General features: G+C 35.7%; 1 protein-coding gene across 2 annotated transcripts in view; it reads right to left on the reverse strand.

Annotated features, from left to right (window-relative positions):
* The window catches only part of EPHA6 (EPH receptor A6), an 839145-nt gene that overhangs the window by 111388 nt on the left and 708117 nt on the right, over positions 1–19640 (reverse strand). For both annotated transcript variants that reach the window (XM_068545596.1, XM_068545595.1), the window contains one exon: positions 18285–18346. In XM_068545596.1, the coding sequence (XP_068401697.1) occupies positions 18285–18346 (62 nt within the window). The remainder of the gene's footprint in view (positions 1–18284; positions 18347–19640) is intronic.

A 19640-nucleotide genomic window follows, 5' to 3' on the forward strand; every position in this document is an offset into this window, starting at 1 on the left:
CTTTTCCAGAATGCCATATGGTTGGAAGCAGTATGCAGCCTTTTTAGATTGGCTTCTTTCACTTAGTTATATGCATTTAAGATTCCTCTATGTCTTTTCATGGCTTGAGAGCTCATTATTTTTAGTGGTGAATAATATTCCATTGTCTTTATGTACAGTTTATTTACCCATATACTTACTGAAGGACATCTTGGTTGCTTCTAAGTTTTGGCAATTATAAATAAAGCTGCTGTAAACATCTCTGTTTATAGACTGTTTATAGCAGTTTATATAGCTGCAGGCTTTTATGTGGACATAAGTTTTTGACTCCTTTGGCTAAATATCAAGGAGGGCAAGCAATAGCTGGATCATATGGAAAGAGTATGTTTAGTTTTTGTAAGAAACTGCCTAACTGTCTTCCAATGTGGCTGTACCATTTTGCATTCCCACCAGCAATGAAGGAGAGTTCCTGTTGCTCCACATCCTCCCCAACATTTGGTGTTGTCAGTGTTACTGATTTTGGCCATTCTGATAAGAGCACAGTGGTATCTCATTTCAATTTTCATTTCCCTGATGACATAGGACGTGGAGAATCTTCATGTCCTTATTTGCTAACTGTATATCTTCTATTGTGAGGTTTCTGTTAAGGTGTTTGGCCTTTTCTTTTTCTTTCTATTGTCTTTTATTTCCTTTTAGCTTGCTTCTAAAAAAACTGAAGTATGGTTGATTTAAAATATTATATTAGTTTCAGGTATACAATGTAGTAATTCAATATTTTTATAGATTACACATACAAAGTTGTTATAAATATTGACTATGTTTCCTGTGCTGTACATTATACCCTTGTAACGTATTTATTTTATACCTAGCAGTTTGACCCATTTTTTAATTGGGTTGTTGATTTTTAATAGTTTTTGTATATTTTGGATAACAATCCTTTATCAGCTGTGCCTTTTGAAAATAGTTTCCCCAGTCTGTGGCTCCTCATTCTCTTGACATTATCTTTTACAGAATAGAAGTTTGAAATTTTAATGAAGTCCAGCTTATCAATTATTCCTTTCTTGCATTGTGTCTTTGGTGTTGTATCTAAAAAGTCATTGCCATATCCAATGTTGTCTAGGTTTTCTCCTATGTTATCTTCTAGTAGTTTAATGATTTTGTGATTCACATTTAGATTTGTGATTTATTTTGAGTTAATTTTTGTGAAGGGTGTAAGGTTCTGTGTCTAGATTCATTTTTTTTTTTTTTTGCATGTGGATGTCCAGCTGTTCCAGTGCCATTTGTTGAAAAGACTATTTTTTTCTCCATGGTATTACTTTTGCTCCTATGTCAAAGACCAGTTGACTATGTTCATCGTAGTCTCTCTATTCTGTTCTATTGATCCATCTGTCTATTCTTTCACCTGTACCACACTGTCTTGATTACTATAGCTTTATAATAAGTCTTGAAGTTGAGTTGTGTCAGTCCCCAACTTTGATCTTCTTCAGTACTATGTTAGCCATTCTGGGTCTTCTGTCTCTAAACTTTAGAATCAGTTGGTTAATATCATAAAATAACTTACTGGGATTTTGATTGGGATTTTATTGAAACTGTAGATCAACTTGGGAAGAACTACATCTTAATAATATTGAATCTTCCTATCCACGAACATGCAATATTTCTCCATTTATTTAGTTCTTTGATTTCATAACAGTTTTGTAGTTTTCCTCATTTAGATCTTAGACATACTTTGTTAGATTTACACCTAAGTATTTCATTTGTGAGGTGCTAATGTAAATGGTATTGTTTTTAATCTCAAATTCCACTTGCTCGTTACCGGTATGTAAGAAAGTAAATGACTTTTGTATATTAACCTTGTATCCTACAACCTTGTTATAATTGCTTATTAGTCTAGGAGTTTTTGTCAATTCTTTCAGATTTTCTACATAGATGACATGTCATCTGCAAATAGAGACTATATTCCAACCCCTCCTCCCCCAACTTCTTGTCTTACTGCATTAGGTAGTACTTCCAGTATGATATTGAAAAGAAGTAATGAGAGTGTACATCCTTGCTTGTTCCTGATCTTAGTGGGACAGCTTTAAGTTTTTCACCATGAGTATGATGTTAGCTGTAGGTTTTTTGTTACACAGTCTTTATCAAGTTTAGGACATTCTTCTCTATTCCTACTTTACTGAGAGTTTTTATCAGGAGTTGGCATTGGATTGTGTCAAATGCTTTTTTTCACCTATTGCTATGATCATGTGATTTTTCTTTTTTAGCCATTTGATATGATGGGTAACAATTGATTTTGGAAAGTTAAACCGGTCTTGCATATTGAGGTAAATCCCACTTGGTTGTGAGGTATAATTCCTTTTTACAATGTTGGCTCTGATTTGCTAAAATTTTGCTCCAAGTTTTTTCTTAACAGCTTTATTGAGATATAATTCACATACCATATAATTTATGCTTTTAAAGTATACAATGTAATCATTTTTAGTGTATTCACAGAGTTGTGTAACCATCACCATAATCAATTTTAGAACTTTTTCATCATTCCCCCCCAAAACCCTACATTAACTAGCAGTTACTCCCCATCTCCCCCAACTCCCTCCACCATTCATAGGCAACTACTAATCAACTTTCTATCAACTACTAATCAACTTTCTATCTCTATCTCTTGCCTATTTTAGGTATTTCATATAAATGGAATTATACAATGTGTGGTCTTTTTTGACTGTCTTCTTTCACTTAGTATAATGTTTCAAGGTTCATTCATGTTGTAGCATGTATCAGTATTTTAGTATTTTTAATGAAGAAAAATATTTTATTAATTTTGTTTATCTATTCATCAGTGACAGACATTAGAGTTACTTCCACTTTTTGGTTATTATGCAAGATATATATATATATATTTCTTTTTTTGTTACACTGTTTTGTGTGTGTGAGTGTGTGTGAGAACTTTTAAGTTCTACTCTCTTAGCAAATTTCAATCATACAATTCAGTGTTAGGAACTATAGTCACCATGTTATACACTATATCCTCAGAACTTATTCATCATATAACTGATAGTTTGTACCCTTTTTACAAACCTTTGCCTATTTTCCCAACTACCCCCCCCAACCCCGCCTGCTGGCAACCAGTTTTCTACTCTCTGTTTCTATGAGTTCAACTTTTTTTTTGATTCCACATGTAAATGATACCATGCAGTATTTATCTTTCTCTGACTTATTTCACTCAGCATAATGTCCCCCAGGCTCATCCACATTGTGCTAAATGGCAGGGCTTTCTTATTTTTTTAAGGCTGAATAATATTTCATTATATATATTCCAAATTTTCGTAATCCAATCACCAACAGACACTTAGGTTGTTTTCATACCTTGGCTGTTGTGAATAATGTTGCAGTGAACATGGGAGTAGATATCTCTTCAAGATAATAGTTTAGTTTCCTTTGGATATATATCCAGAAGTGAGATTGCTGGATTATATGATAGTTCTATTTATAATTTATAATTTCTTGAGGAATCTCCATACTGTTTTTCATAATGGTAGTACCAGTTTACATTCCAACCTACGTTGTACAAGGGTTCCCTTTTCTCCACAACCTTGCCAGCATTTTTACTCTTGTCTTTTAGATAACAGACATCCTTACAGGTGTGAGGTGATATTTCATTGTGTTTTTTTTTTTTTTTTTTTTTTAATTTTATTTATTTATTTTAGCTGTGTTGGGTCTTCATTTCTGTGCGAGGGCTTTCTCTAGTTGCGGCAAGCGGGGGTCACTCTTCATCGCGGTGTGCGGGCCTCTCTTGTTGCGGAGCACAGGCTCCAGACGCACAGGCTCAGTAGTTGTGGCTCACGGGCCCAGTTGCTCCCCGGTATGTGGGATCTTCCCAGACCAGGGCTCGAACCCGTGTCCCCTGCATTGGCAGGCAGATTCTCAACCACTGCGCCACCAGGGAAGCCCTCATTGTGGTTTTGATTTGCATTTCCCTTATGATTAGTGACGCTGAGCATCTTTTCATCTACCTGTTGGCCATTTGTATGTCTTCTTTGGAAAAATGTCTATTTAGGTCCTTTGCCCATTTAAAAATTGGATTATTTGTTTTTTTGTTATTGAGTTGTATAAATTCCTTGTATATTTTGGATATTAACCCCTTATTGGATATACGGTTTGCCAATGTTTTCTCCCATTTCATGAGAGAAACCCATATGTGCATGGGTTTATTTCTGGGCTCTCTATTCTGTTCCATTGATCTATGTGTTTATTTTTATGTCAATACCATACTGTTTGATTACTATAGCTCTGTAAATAGGTTAAAATCAGGAGTGTGATGCTTCCAGGTTTGTTCTTCTTTCTGAGGACTGCATTGGCTATTTGGGGTCTGTTTACAGTTTTCAGTGTAAGATCTTTCACCTCCTTGGGTAAATTTATTTCTAAGTATTTTCTTCTTTTTTGATAAAACTGTAAATGGGTTTTCTTCATTTCTCTTTCTGATAGTCATTGTTAGTGTATAGAGATGAAACTGATTTCTGTATATTGAGTTTGTATCCTGCAACTTTACTGAATTCATTTATTAGTTCTAAAAGTTTTTCTTTGGTGGAGTCTTTAGGGTTTGGTATATATAATATCATGTTATCTGCAAATACAGACAGTTTTTTTTTTTCCTTCCAATTTGGATGCCTTTTACTTTTTTTATTTCTTGCCTAATTGCTCTGGCTAGGACTCTAATACTATGTTGAATAAAAGTGGCAAGAGTGGGCATCCTTGTCTTGTTCCTGATCTTAGAGGAAAAGCTTTCAGCTTTTCACTCTTGAGTATGATGTTAGCTGTGGGTTTGTCATATATGACCTTTATTATGTTGAGGTTCATTCCCTTTAGTCTCATTTTGTTTAGCTTTTTTTTAATAATAAATGATATAGAATTTTGTCAAATGCTTTTTCTGCATCTATTGAGATGATCATATGATTTTTATCCTTCATTTTGTTAATGTGGTGTATCACATTGATTGAATTGTGGATGTTGATCATCCTTGCATCCCAGGCGTAAATCCCACTTGATCATGTGTATCATCCTTTTGATATACTGTTGAGTTCAGTTTCATAATTTTTTGTTGAGGATTTTTGCATCTATGTTCATCAGGGATATTGGCCTGTAGATTTTTTGTTTGTTTGTTTTTTTGTTTTACCTCCTGTAGTGTCCTTGGATGGCTTTGTTATTAGGGTAATGCTGGCCTTATAGAATGAGTTTGGGAGTGCTCCCTCTTTTTCTATTTTATGCAAGTTATTTTAAAATTATTTTAACTATCCTTATCACCAACATTTGAAGAGATGTGAATTAATTGCTTTCATATCAGCAACATAGCAATCATGGTTCTAATAATGACACATGGCACCATGAAAAAATGAGATTTTGGTGTTTGAAAAGAATATAAACTACTTTCTCCATTTTCTGTGATGGGTCTATGCAATGTAGTATATTTATTTATAATTCACGTGGCCAAGACCTTTCTCATGGGTCCATAAGGTCAAAACTATTTTTTATAAGAGAACTAAGACACGCATCTGCCTTTTTTTCACTTTGTTGATATTTTCACTAGTGGTACAAAACTCTGGTGGGTAAAAGTTCAGGAGTCTTAACACAAATCAAGGTAATAGCACCAAATTAACCTATACTAGTATTCTCATATTCTTCTCTGCTACATGAACAACAAGAACAAAAATAGTCTTATATAAGAATGTACTTGGTGAAGCAGTAAAACTCATTGATTTTGTTAAATGTTGATCCTTGATTACACATTCTCAGGATGAACATCTGTGGGGCATAGAAGAAAACAGGATTGGGCAGAAACAGAAGTTAAAAAATAGTAGTGCATTCACAACATAGGCCTTGGAATATCCCATGGAATGTTCTGGATCTGGAGTAACTCTTCAGAGTTGGTCTAAATTGAGGAAAAGGGTCTAGGCCCTTATATTCCCACATCAATTAATTATTGGAGGCAGGCTACCCCTGTAAAGGTGTCATGGCTTTGGGTGAGATGGCTTTTTCTAGCCAAAACCATTTTCCAGAAAGGGGCTCAGCTAAGAACTATCAGCTTCCAAATTTCCGGAGACCATAGGAATAAGGGAGTTGACCCTAAGAGTTCTCCCCAATAAAGTTCCTTCATGCAAATATTCTTTTAAGAATCTGCTTCCCAGGGAACCCAACCTGTGACAATTTATCTATCTATCTATCTATCTATCTATCTATCTATCTATCTATCTATCTATCTGCTGTTTATAAAATGTGTGCTTGATTAAAGAGAATCTCCCAAAATAGTTGTATATTCTTTTGGGAACTCATAAACCTCAATTGTTGCCACAGTCTTATAGGGAAAAAATATCTAACATTCCTTAAACACTATACACCAATCGCAGTTATAAGCTCATTAGAGGTATTATCTCATTTAATCCTTGAAACAACTCTGCTATAAGGGTAGTTACTGTCTACATCTTATAGATGGTCAAACTTAAGGAGAAACAGATTTAATAACCTAGTAGATAGTGAAGTCAGGATTTGAATCCAGGTAGTCTAATTCCAGAGCTTGTATTACTAATTGGAGTTACCTGGAAAATTGTTGGTCCCAAGTGTGCCATAATGACCCAGTCTGGGCTAGTTTAGGCAGCGTAATTTAGCTTAATAAAGCAAGGTATGAAAGAGCTCTTAGACCATTAAACCAAAATAAACAAAGAACAATCCACATAAACCAACAAATGAGGATCTATTTATCCATGACTGGCTGAAAGGAATAACCCCGCTTATTAATACATGAGGTATAGCAAAAATCTGTTTCTCTACAAGTGATGCAACTCTCTCCTTCAAACAAAATCTATATTCCTTTTTCTAGTCCTTGTCAACATAAGCCTCCTCAAGTGTAGTTCAGGATATATTGGTTTTCTTGAATATGGTGGATGGTTAATAGATAGTGACTGAATTAAATAACCTTCGATACTATCTTGTAGTGCACTGGTTGCTATTACTACATTATTCCTATTGCCTTGTATAAAAAAGAATGTTTTCTTTTTTTTAAGGTGGGATGCTGGTTTTCTTCCTTTTATGTAGCCGTTCTATCACAGCATCCACTATACTGCCATGCCTTGTGTCAGCACTCAGTAAATATTAATTCAAGTTGAATTGAATTGTTTATGAGGGGAGGAGAAAAATGTGAGAGTGCTGAGATTTAATATCTTTGGGCTGCCTTCTAGAGATTAATCAAAAAGAAACTGTGAATTTTTTAATGACATACGGTTTTTTCCCAGGAAGGCAGATTCAAATAAAAGAGAGCGAATGTGGCATATTTACACACTGCATCTCAGAGCTTAGTAGCTGGAATTCAGTTTGTCTTCATTCTTCTTTTTCTTTGCTTTCTCAGACCGACTGTTAAGAAACATGGAGCTTAACCTCTAAGTGACAGAGAGGGTGAGCCTGATTGGAAGGTGGTTTCCGAAAGCTTCACATAATAATATCTGCTACTTCTGACAACTGCAGAGCTCCACACAACCTCCTCTCAGGCCCTGGAGCACAACATCTCCCAGATCTGAGCAGTTACTGGCATGTCACATTGTCTCCACAGTAATGAAAGCTCTGGACGATGGTTTTCAAAACCCTACCTTGTGGGTTGTGCCCCACAGACACTTTAAGCCTCTCAGTGTCCATTCATCCTAGGGTGAGCTCAAGTACTTAGTCTGTGCTTAGTGCAAATGTGCTATGTTGTCCTGAAGTCATCATATTATTGTCTAACAACGTTTTTTTTTTATTTGTAAGGATTTATTTACTATTTATTTATTTTATTTATTTTTGGCTGCGTCAGGTCTTAGTTGCGGCTCACGGTCTCTTTGTTGCAGCGCACGGGCTTCTCTCTAGTTGTGGCGTGCGGGTTTTTTCTTCTCTAGTTGTGGCACGCAGGCTCCAGGGTGCATGGGCTCTGTAGTTGTGGTGCATGGGCTCCACAGCATGTGGGCTCTGTAGTTTGCGGCACACAGGCTCTCTAGTTGAGGCTCGCGAGCTCAGTAGTTGTGGCGCGCGGGCTCAGTTGCCCCATGGCATGTGGGATCTTAGTTCCCTGACCAGGGATCACATCTGCGTCCCCTGCATTGGAAGGCGGATTCTTTACCACTGGACTGCCAGGGAAGTCCCACAACGTTTTTTTTTAAAAAACAAATATAGTCAATGTTTTGAAAATACAAATCTCACCCTGTCAATCATTTGCTTAAAATCCTTCAAAGACCTTCAAAGACAGAATAAAGTATAGTATTCAATACAAAGACATGACCTTTGCTGAAAGAATGAACTTGGGGTTTCAGCAAGGACCTCCAGAAGATGTGATGCTTATCATGAAAATCTTAGGTGGCAAAAGACTAGAAGGGCATTCCTGGAAGAGGCAACCGCAAAAGCAAAGCATATTAGACAATAAATAACATGTTGTAGGGGTGAATTAAACACCAAAAAATTGAATCAGAATAGGATGTGAGACTAGAGATAAAAGGGTGGCATGGTGGTTGCCAGGGGCTGCGGGGGAGGGGGGATACGGGGAGTTACTCATCAATGGGCATAAAGTTTTAGTTAAGCAAGATGAATAAGCTCTAGAGAGCTGCTGTACAACACTGTACCTATAGCGAACAATACTATATTGTACACTTAAAAATTTGTCAAGAGAGTAGATCTCACGTCAAGTATAATTACCAGAATAAAGTAAAATGAAAAAAAAATTTATTTGGATTCACAAGTTCATGTAAAAAATGCAAACTCATCTAGGGGAATTAAAATAGTATCTGTGAATCACATATTAGTATGAATTAGTCTAACTTTATATCCAGCTGAGATCTGTGGCAATGAGAGAATGGCAGCTTAGATTAGGGTGGGGTGAAGGTCCAGGTTACAGGTGATTCTATGAAGTGGAAAAAGGCCTACTCTGGGGATGAGAGGAGAAGCCTGGGGAAGGTGTGTTACCACATGGAATTAAAAACAATAAAAGTTGAATATCTGAGGACCTGGGAAGAGGATATGAAGAAAGGGGTGGATGCCACAGAAAAATGGCATTTAAAATTTTTTTGCCCAAGACAAGGCATGTAGAGGGGGAGGAAAACACACTCTTTCTTTTTTTGAAGGAAACTACAGGCCCCCTTCCATATTGAAAGTTACATCCTTTAGCTGTAGTCTGTGTTAAAGAGGCTTTTATGGCTCTGCCTAGGGACTTAAGCAGAAGCTCTAAAAGAAATATTTATGGGAAAATGCATTCTGAGTTCTCAACCATTGATTTATAAGTGACTTTGCAGAAAACAGTCCTTGGAGGATTACTTCTACAACTTAAGCTTAAAGTTAAAATTCAGTTTTTATATGTTTCTAAATCAGTGAGTTGACCATGCTATGACTTTTAAAAATGTTCCTGAATTAGAAAAAGAAACAGCTAAGGTTATATATAGATTTGAAAAGACCAGATCATTCAATCATTCTGGTTTTAAAATAACCACTGAACAAATAAGAGTCAGTATCTCCTTTTTACTCAAGTCTTGGTTCTTGTGGCCTCCCCAATTGAAAATCTTATTATAATTTCCCGTAGAATATTTATTAAATCCTTCAAGGCTTTATTCTTTTGTAGAATCATGGATTTGGACTTAAGCTAGGCAGTTATATTTTTATTTATAGAAGGGAGAGGTCACCAAGAGTGGAATCAGAAATTTCAATCATTAGGACACTAAAAATGTCATTTCTAATACACCTAAAAAATTTAGGAAGAAAAGTGAATATGGATTTGTGAAACATGGCAGTTGGATTTCAAATTATATTTTAAGACCTTAAAGTGAACATGAATATATAATATAGCTTTAACTTACAAAGCTTTCTACTGAATTTGATTTTTTCTTTTTTTTTTGCTTAGGTTTATATAAAGATAAACTACAATAGCTACTGTGTGCTGCACTTAAATAAAGTCAAGAAAATTTAAACTTTTTTTGTTTGGCATCTGGGGCAGGGTGTCACAGAGTGCCAAGATCCTGATGAAGCATCATTAGAGTGCATCGGAATTACTGGGAAAGTTTTCGCAAAATATATCTGCTTGGGTATGCATGTGTATTTTGTAAAATCTCGGTAGGATGGCAACTGATTTCCAGCCATGGTTGAGAACCACAAGTTTTGAGTCTAAACCTAAAATCTAAATCTAAATCTAAATCTAAATCTAAATCTAGTTTTGTAAATCTAAAATCTCCTGTATGGTCCAAATGAGGGGTTAGGAACGACTACAGAGGAGTGCAGGAAAATGCATGGAACTTCTCTATATATCACTATAGTTATAAATTACATACCAATTAAAAAATTTCAGTGTAAAACCTTGTATGAAAAACTAGAATGAATAAGAATATTAGAAAATACAATTTCATGGTACCAGGTGCTACAAGTGACACAACACACATTTACAGTACCAAAATGTTTAAAGGCTATTGTAAATTGATGCTCTAACTCCTAATTTAAGCATAAAAAGTTCAGCCATTTATATGCTTTGTTCCAACTACACTATGCTTTCATATATTTGGATGTTTATTGTCACATTATTTTTAGAATAGTCTTTGGCATTAAGCTGGCACAGGCGTGATAGTAATAACATTCATCGACATGAAGTTTCACATATTTTCTTCTGAAAAACATGTAATTAAAGGGATGTAATTCAACTGTGACTTTTATGGTTTAAAAACAGATATTGGTGGATAAATGTAATTCACTTTTTTTCCACTATTGAATATAAAATGAACGTGATGTGGTTTAATTGTGCTCTTATACCCCAGCACAAACATAACTACACAAAACACAATTTACAAGAAAAGTGTGCTAATAAAACACAGCTCTCATTATTAATATATAAGTAGCATAAGGTAAAATGCCATCTTTACTAGATTTATAATTTGAGTACATAAATATTTAAAAGATCCCTTTAATTTTTTAAATTAATATTTGCTTTGCATTTGTTCAAGGAAAATCTTCAAATGACACACATTGCTTTTGAAATGCTGATATGCACTTATATGTATTATTTAAATACTCATATTTGTGAGGTATATCCAGATTTTTTTTAATGGTGAAAATTAAAAATATTTTTAGCCACTAGAAAAAACAGACCAAGAAGTAACAGAAAAACAATTTAAAAACTCTTAGTGACATCTTCTGAAATATATTATAATAATAATAGATAACATTATGGAGACCTTAATATGTGCCAGACATTATCTAGGAGTTTTAGGTCTATTAGTTATTGACTACAATAAAGTCACAATGATTATAGGAAGTAGTTATTGCCTATTCTTGACCTTGTTTTGTGGATGCCAGGCATCCTTGAATATTCTCTTTTGCTTAAACGCTTTATCCAAACCCCCAGCAAATCCCATTGGCTCTATGTTCAAAATACATCACAGAATCTACCATTTTCCATTAGCTCAACCACAACTATCCTAATCTAAGCCACCATCATCTCCTAACCTGGCTTATTGCAAAAGCCTCCTGATTTCCCTGCATCCATCTGTACCTCACTATAGTCTCTTCTCAATACAACAACCAGAGCAATCCTTTTAAAACATAATCAGATTATGTTGTGCCTCTCCTCCAAACCCTACAATGGCTTTCTGTCTTACCCAGAGAAAACTCAAAGTCATTTCAGTGGCCTACAAGATCCTATCTCAGTGGTTTTCCAACCTGGATGCATACTGGACTCAAATGAGGGAACTTTTAATAAATATTGATGCATGTGTCCCACCCCAAGAAATTCTGCTTTAATTCATGTGGGGTGCAGTCTGGAACCTGGGATTGTTAAAAGCTCTCTAAATTGAATGATTATAATGTGCAGCCAAGGTTGAGAACCATTTCCCTCTAAGATTTGATCCCCTTTCTGCCTCCATCCACTCTCTGACTTCAGCTCCTACTGTCCTTCGCCTTGCATACTCCATTCTAGACATAATGATAAGGTGACTGCTATATTTTATCATCCCTACTGCAGAGTAAAAGGGTCATTATTAATAATTATGAAGAGATAATAGGCATGACTTAGCACTGATCTAGGAAAAACAAGCATATAGTCATTGAGCATAAAGACTTAATTTGCTGTCCTACAGGTATAAAGTGCTCCCACCTCAGGGCACTGGCACTTTCTGTTTTTACTCTCTGGGTTCTTTTCCCCCTGGTACCCACTTGGTTTGTTCCCTCACCTTCTTCCCATCTTTACTCACATGCCTCTTTTCAGTGAGACCTTCCCTGTCCACTCAACTTAATATCGAAACCCAATCTCACTTCCACTTCTACTTCTCCCGTTTTATTCTTCTCTACTATCTGATGTACCATATACTTTGTTGAATTCTTTATTTCTCTTCCCACTAGATTTTTAATTTCTATTTTGATTGCTTCTGTATTCCAAGCTCCAGAATAGTGCCTGGCCTACTATAGTTTGTCAACACATATGTGTGCAAAAAATAAATGAGTGATGAATGATTTATCAGCCGTTTAACACTGGGCCAGTTACCTAATTTGCTTTGCATCAGTTTCCTCACTGGTAAAGAGGGGATAATAGTAACACCTACCTCATAACGTGGTTGTAAGCACTAGGTGTTTACCTAGTGCTTACCATGCTTAAGGCATGGGATTGGAATAATGCCTGACTCAGAGAGAGCACACATAAATGTTAGCTACATTAGTTAAAGATACTCATCTTCATTTTTACTTTACATACTGACTCCTAGACCACACCTGGAAATTGTCATCCCTGAAATTACCTCACTTCAGAAATCCTAAATGTCAATCTAGGGTGTTGGTAAACTGACTCTCTGAAGAAAAATAAAGCAAACAAGCTCTGATGTGTAGCATTTGCCAATTTCTGTGGTGTAAATACTCCCATCATGGCCAATTTCAAGTGACAACCTATTTAACAACCAGCTCCCCAAATTCCTGACTATTTAATCAACATCTCTTACAAGCTGGTATGATCTGGCTCGAACAAACCACTGCCAATATCCTACTTTCTGGCCACGTTCTTTTCCTTAGCTCTCCCACCTTCAGACACAGCTATACTTGCTCTTCTACCTAATAAAGACTTCCAGCCCATAACGGCCTAACGGCTTCTTTATTTCTAGCCTAATGGCCTCTTTATTGCCTCCTTTGTCTAACCTGGCTTCACTGGTTGCTTACTTGAACTACCATCCCAATTCCCCTGTAGTACTCTTGTTCTATTGTACCTGTTCTACAAACAACAGCCTCTTTTATCTCCAGTCTTACATTGCGGAGGCGAGGGGAGCGGTCAATTGTTCCTGCAGGAAATCACAGAAGTATGCACACCACTGCCAAAACACTCATGTTCTCCAGCATCACCTGGAAGTCAGCAGAACTAGTTAATCATTTTATTTTCTCTAGGACCAAAGATGGGGACTGACAGGAGTGGAGGAAGAGTGCCTGTAACGAATACGAATTATTGAGCCAGCGGTCCAGAAGATCCTCCTCCTGGCCACTTACATTGCATACCATTAAAATCCCTGGTAAAGACTTTTAGCTGGTTACCCTTGCAGGGGTCCTGAAAGATCTGTGTTCCTGGAGTAGAACCTGATCCTGATGGTCCTTTTTTTTTTTTTTTTTTTCTCATCAGCAATTTATCTTTTTAACTTCAGCAATTACTCTAAGCATTCGCCTTCAATGAAGATTTGTCCTCAAACTCCCACATAAACTTTCCTCCTACTTTGCATAGAAATACAATAGCATGAGGTATCATTTTCTTAAATTTAATGCATGTTCCTCGTAAATCCCTCTAGATCCACAACACACAGCTCCTTCAGGTCTTGGAAAATGTGGAGGCTTCTGCTACTCAAAGTTAACCCTTCACCAGGGTCCTTGATTTTGTACCTTCCTATCTCCTGAGATATTTTGCCTTACCAGTTTAACAGTATTTTCTTTGATTTCCTAGCCCTCAGTGTATAAATTGTCTAAACTATTTTCTATCTTAAAAAATACCCTTGATTTTTCTTTTGGTCTACTAGCATCTGATTTCTCTTGCCTTGCCATCTCACCCACTTTTCACCTAAAAATTGGTCTCCACCTGCCAATTCTATCTATATTTCAGTCTCATTTTGCCCTCTACAGTCTGGCTTCTGCCTGGGACCAACCCATTAAAAGTGCTCTTGTTGAGATCTTGGAGGGCCTCTTAAGTGCTAAATGCCATAGATGTCTAGTCTCTGCCTTAGTCATAGATATCATATAGATGTCATAGTCTCTGTCTTCCAGAATTTCTCTGCTGCACTTAATACAACTGCTTGTTTGCTCCTGCCTGAAATGCTCTATTCTCTTAGGTTTGGGATGCCATGGCCTCCTCTCCCTCCTTGCTTGTCTTTCACCTCTCATGGATGGAGATGCCATCCATGCCACTTCCTCAGGTTGGTATGCCACAGAGTTCCAACCTTGTTCAATTCCTTTCCTTTGTCTAACATTTCTTCCTGGAAAATATCACGGTTTGGGTTTAATAACCACTTTTATTCTACCAACTCCCAAATCTTTAACTTTAGTCAAGATTTTCCTGTTGAGTTTCAGATATATCTTTCTAATTTTGTCTGGACACTTTCACCGCATGTTCCATAGGCATCTCAAAGGTAACAAGACCCAAATTAAACTCATCATCTTCTCCCAGTTACCAGCCCATCCTTTTCCTCCTCTGTATCTTTATGTCAGTTGGTAGCACTACCTTCCACATATTCCTCTTGCTCTCAAACATCCTTTCCTGAGTGTGCTTTTGGCTATGGTTTCCTTACTCAATCTGATTCTGTTGGCAGTTTCCTTACACAACCTGATTCTGTTTGCTTTTGTCTTTACTAATTTCTCCAATTTTTTTCTTGTTATTATTTCTGGATGACACTTTCTCGCTTGCTTATGTGATTGTGCTTTATAAGTAATGTATGTATATCTTTTTCTCTTATGTCAAAGGTTTTGAGATGGGAGCAGGAGGTTGCAGCATGAACACAATATACCCTCTAGAACTGAAACCAGTGGTGGTGTATTTTTGTATAACTGAGTTTTGTGATATAATAAACAAATCCACATTCAACAAATGTTATAAAATAAAGGAATAAATTGTTTGTGCTTGACACATGATATCTCGAATTTTTAAAGTAATTTATAACTAGTTTTATTTGGATTGCTAGTTAATATTGCTATAAAAGTGGAGGTCCAAAGATTTAGGGATAAGCAGTTGCCAGGTAAGTGCCGCCACAAAAGGTGTTGATGAAATCCATATGTATAGATGGAGAGAGACTGTACAGGGATAATGGTCAAGACTGCATTCATTCACACTAGTGTATTTCCTTGGAAAGGTTAGGAAAACCTGCACATCAGTGAGGTCATATCTTCTGGGCAGTTAGCCTGATGCTCTGCTTGCTAAGTCAGGTTGCATTTTATTTTAAAATTTAAAACACATACATACTTATATACCTACCCACTCCCCTTTTCCACACGTACGTGCACATATACACACACATACACACTTACACTCAAACCTACTTACTTAACCACACCACCCTCTCCCTGCTAATATATATCCGGAGGAATGTCCACAAGGATCCAAACAGTAGATTTATGAATTTGGTGCAATATCACAGCCAGCCAGCCACTGCCGCTGGCACTAGATTGTAATCTTGTACTTCGTTTGCTACCACTCCGTCATATAAAACAGTGAATTGAAGTGATTTTCAAGTAGTGTGGGAGACCGAGGGAAATCTTTTCCGGCTCCAGTAAGCACAGAACGCTATTAATGTGCCATGGATGGCTCCCCTACTCTGCCGTGCACTTAGCCACTTCCTCCTCTCTGTGCTAACAGAAGCTGCGATTATCAAATTCTAAAGCAGTAGTTTGAAAAATGACTTCGTTTTTCAGAACTTGTGGGATATATATATTTATATATTTTATTTCTGCTTGCCGTGGGGAGTTGAATATCTGCTATTGACATAAAGTTTATAAAGCACTTTGAGCTTCTGGGATATAAGAGATATGATTACAAAGAAAGTAAGAATCCTATAGAAGAGTAAAAAGGGAGTATTGACCCTATGTGTTTTTTATCCCATTCATATGATTTCTATTTTAATAGAAATTCTATGTGAGGAGGGGACCCAAGACCCCATGGGGAGATGGTACTGGACTTATAAGAAGTAATAAGTAATTTAATAAAAAGATAGATTCAAAGCATATGAGAACATGGCTTTTGGATTCAGAGACTTGAGTTTCAATCCTCGCTCCACCCTTTACAATGTGTCAGGCATTATTCTATATGCTTTACAATAATCAACTCAATCCTTATAACAATTGTACGGGGTGGATACAGTTAATATTCCCACTTTATAGATGAGTAAACAGAGGCACAGAGAAGTTAGTCACTTGCTCAAGTCGTAAGGTCACACAGCGGCAGAGCCAAGATGAACTGAGATAATATATGTTAAGATTCTCATAGTATTAGTAGTGGTAGCCACCATTATTTGAACATTTATTCTTTCCCAGATTGTATTGTGTCTAACCTACATGGTGCATAAGAGCTGAAAAATATTAGTTTTTAAATCTTAGGTCATGAAACATACCACTTATATACATGTAGTAGGATGTTTATAAGTAAATATTTTACTTATATTATCTTTTCTTTATAACATGTTTCAATTGATTGATGATTCAGCAGGATAAAAAGTATATCTGAAGCTAACATTTCTCTCCTAATTTGCTTGTGGCAGTCATTTGATCCATTTTTCAGCAGCAATTTAAATGAGCATCTGTTACATTATTTGCCATTATATTCAGCTCTAGGATATAGTGGATAAAAAATCCTATCTGAAGCGCCATTAGATAATAAGTCATTTTGATATGTATCTGATAAAAATGAGTTTCTGGATAAACATAATGGAAGGGCATAAGTATATATGCATTTCAAGTATCATAGGTGGTCCTGAAAAATTATCCTAAAGTAATTTAGCACATTTACAGGGGAAATGGATACAAGCTATAAAATAACATTCTGAGAATGGTTACAGAAAAGAACAAATAGTTCACGTCCCTAAACACCTATGAATTTCATTTTGCCTTAAACAGTGTACTTGGTTGAGGGTATGCATTCTGTGAAGAGTACTGCTCGATAATAACTCGACAGTTTTGCTGAATTCAGCTTCTGGCATTGAATCTGGACACCAAGTCCAGTCACAGTATAAATATACTATCACTGCTAATATTGAGAGCAGTTGGAAGAAGAGGGCATGGAATCAAGAAAAATAAATGAAAATGAGATCAAGGGAGAGAGGTAAGATGCACACAGAACTTGTCCAAATAACACTGAGCAAAAAATGAAGTGAAGAAAGAATGCTTGAGATTGTTTATTCCCATAAAAAATGAAGAAAAACATATAACACATTTCAAATAGCAGAAGTCCAGTCACTTTATAAGTAAGAAAATTGGCTATGTCTCTGTAGGTAAATATATATTAAGGAATACAGTGACATGCACATATGTGACCTCTGCTGGGGATGTAAAATACTCCAGTGACTTTTAAAATATTTCTGTTTTTTCCACTATCAATGAATATTTTTGTAGCATACATTGGCTTTTTAAATGTTAAAAATATTATAAACACATTTTGAATTATAACTTCATGGTACCTTCTCAGCTGTGTTATTCTGTACCACTATATAAAACAAATGATTTTTGTATATACCATACTTTCAAGGATAAGTCACTTAAAAAGAGTGCTTTAAAAATTTTTGTTCTAAAATAAATCTCAGCCAGAGTTTCATTCTTTCTCTTTTTGTTTTCTAAATAGTCAGCCAATGAACTTAAGAAGGACAAAGCTGATAAAATCCATTTTCTGATATGAACTTGAGTCATTATTGGTAAATATATATCAATTTAAAGGGTTCGGCATTATAGATAATGCATAAAATATCCTACTAAATAGTTAAATGTGATAAAGCAAAATGAAACTCAGTTGCTTCACACAGGCTATGTGAAGCTACTGAATTTCATTTAATCTCTTTCTTCATAACATCATTTGAAATATGTATATATTAATATGGCAAGTGAATTTATAGGAGAAATCAATTATATTATCATGTGTATATATTCCCCCCACCCTCTTAGTAACACTGTAATGTATCACAGTATCAGAGAAACACACCCTAGAGAAAATCCTGCTATTCTTCATGGAAAAATCCATGAATAACATTATGCAAAAATTAATTTATGATAAATGTTTTAAATCTAGAACTCAGAATAGCTTATTTAAATGCCATCAGAAAAGAACACCTCACCCGTAAAAAGGAGTCTAGGGATCCATTCTCCATATATTCCACCACAATCATTACTGGTCTGCCTGCAAAGAGAGCAAGAGAACACACAAGAATTACAGCAATTACAGAAATATGTGCTGCAGTTAGAGATTTCCAGCTGTGGCAGCTAAATTATTTGTATTTTATTAATAGGAACTTCATTTTCCAACATGCTTCTATAAACACATTAAACATACACATTTCTCCATTTCTTTATAGCATTATTTCCTTTGAGTTCATAAAAAGAACATGAATTACAATATGAATTACTAAGTAATTAAGCATTTCCTTTTCTAAAGCCCTGCAATCACTTGTTCAGATTATGTTCTTTTTGTCCTGAGCTTTTCCTTAAAAGGCAATCAACAAGCTAAAGTCAGGGTTTAAGCAGTTACTGTAGCTGCTTTGGCAGTTGTGGTACGTCTCCTCCAGTGATGCAGTAATTATTGCTGAATTACATTAGACCAGGCATTTCTGAAATATTCTTAAGGCAAAGCAGAAAGGAGAAATTCATGAATTCTCTTTAAGAAATTATAAACCATCAGTCATAGTCTACTTTTAAGGGCTTTTAAGTAGAAAAAGTCAGTAGATTGATGAATGCTACAAAGTTGGTGAGACCTGTAGTAGTTCTTGATCATCTCTTTATTGGACATAGATTAGATCAACAGAACAATGAAGGCAGTACATGAAAAATAAGTAACTGATTTCATAGTCTAGTGCAGAAGCTAAAATCAGAAACTGAACATCATTTATTTCTTTTTTATCATATCTATTTGCAATTGTTACAGTTCCCAATACACCTCTATTAGGTAGAATATTTGACATAAGTAACTGATTTGTTTCAAAGAAAAGAATCTATTTGTTCTGCTCAATTGCCCGATTTTAAAAGATAAAGTCATTTTAGGGAGGGAAAATGATATTTACCTGAAAGAAACATGTATGACATATTTACTTTTTACTTCTATACTTCTCACTTCTCATTGGAATTTTTAGCAATTCAATCTGCACTGTGCACAGAGTTTTTCCTCATGAGCACAAAGAATATCTGGAAAGAAATTATGTGCACCCCCAATGACGGAAATATTAGATCTCATATTGTAATTCATGTCCCTTTTATGAACCCAAAGCCTTGAGGGTTACAAAGGGTGACTGGAACAAATTAGTACAAAGTCTGCAAATACTAGATTTTACACTTGAATCTGTATTTTAAAGAAAGATGTGCTAAAGGTTAAATGTAGCAATAAAGTTCCCAATTTATCATGCATAGAATTAGAACCCAAAGAAGTTTTCCATTTTGGCAAATTTCTATTATGTTCCTAAAAGTCATTAATTTCACCCAAA

This window comes from Eschrichtius robustus, chromosome 6 (genome assembly GCF_028021215.1).
Source record: "Eschrichtius robustus isolate mEscRob2 chromosome 6, mEscRob2.pri, whole genome shotgun sequence".
Taxonomy (NCBI): Eukaryota; Metazoa; Chordata; class Mammalia; order Artiodactyla; family Eschrichtiidae; genus Eschrichtius; species Eschrichtius robustus.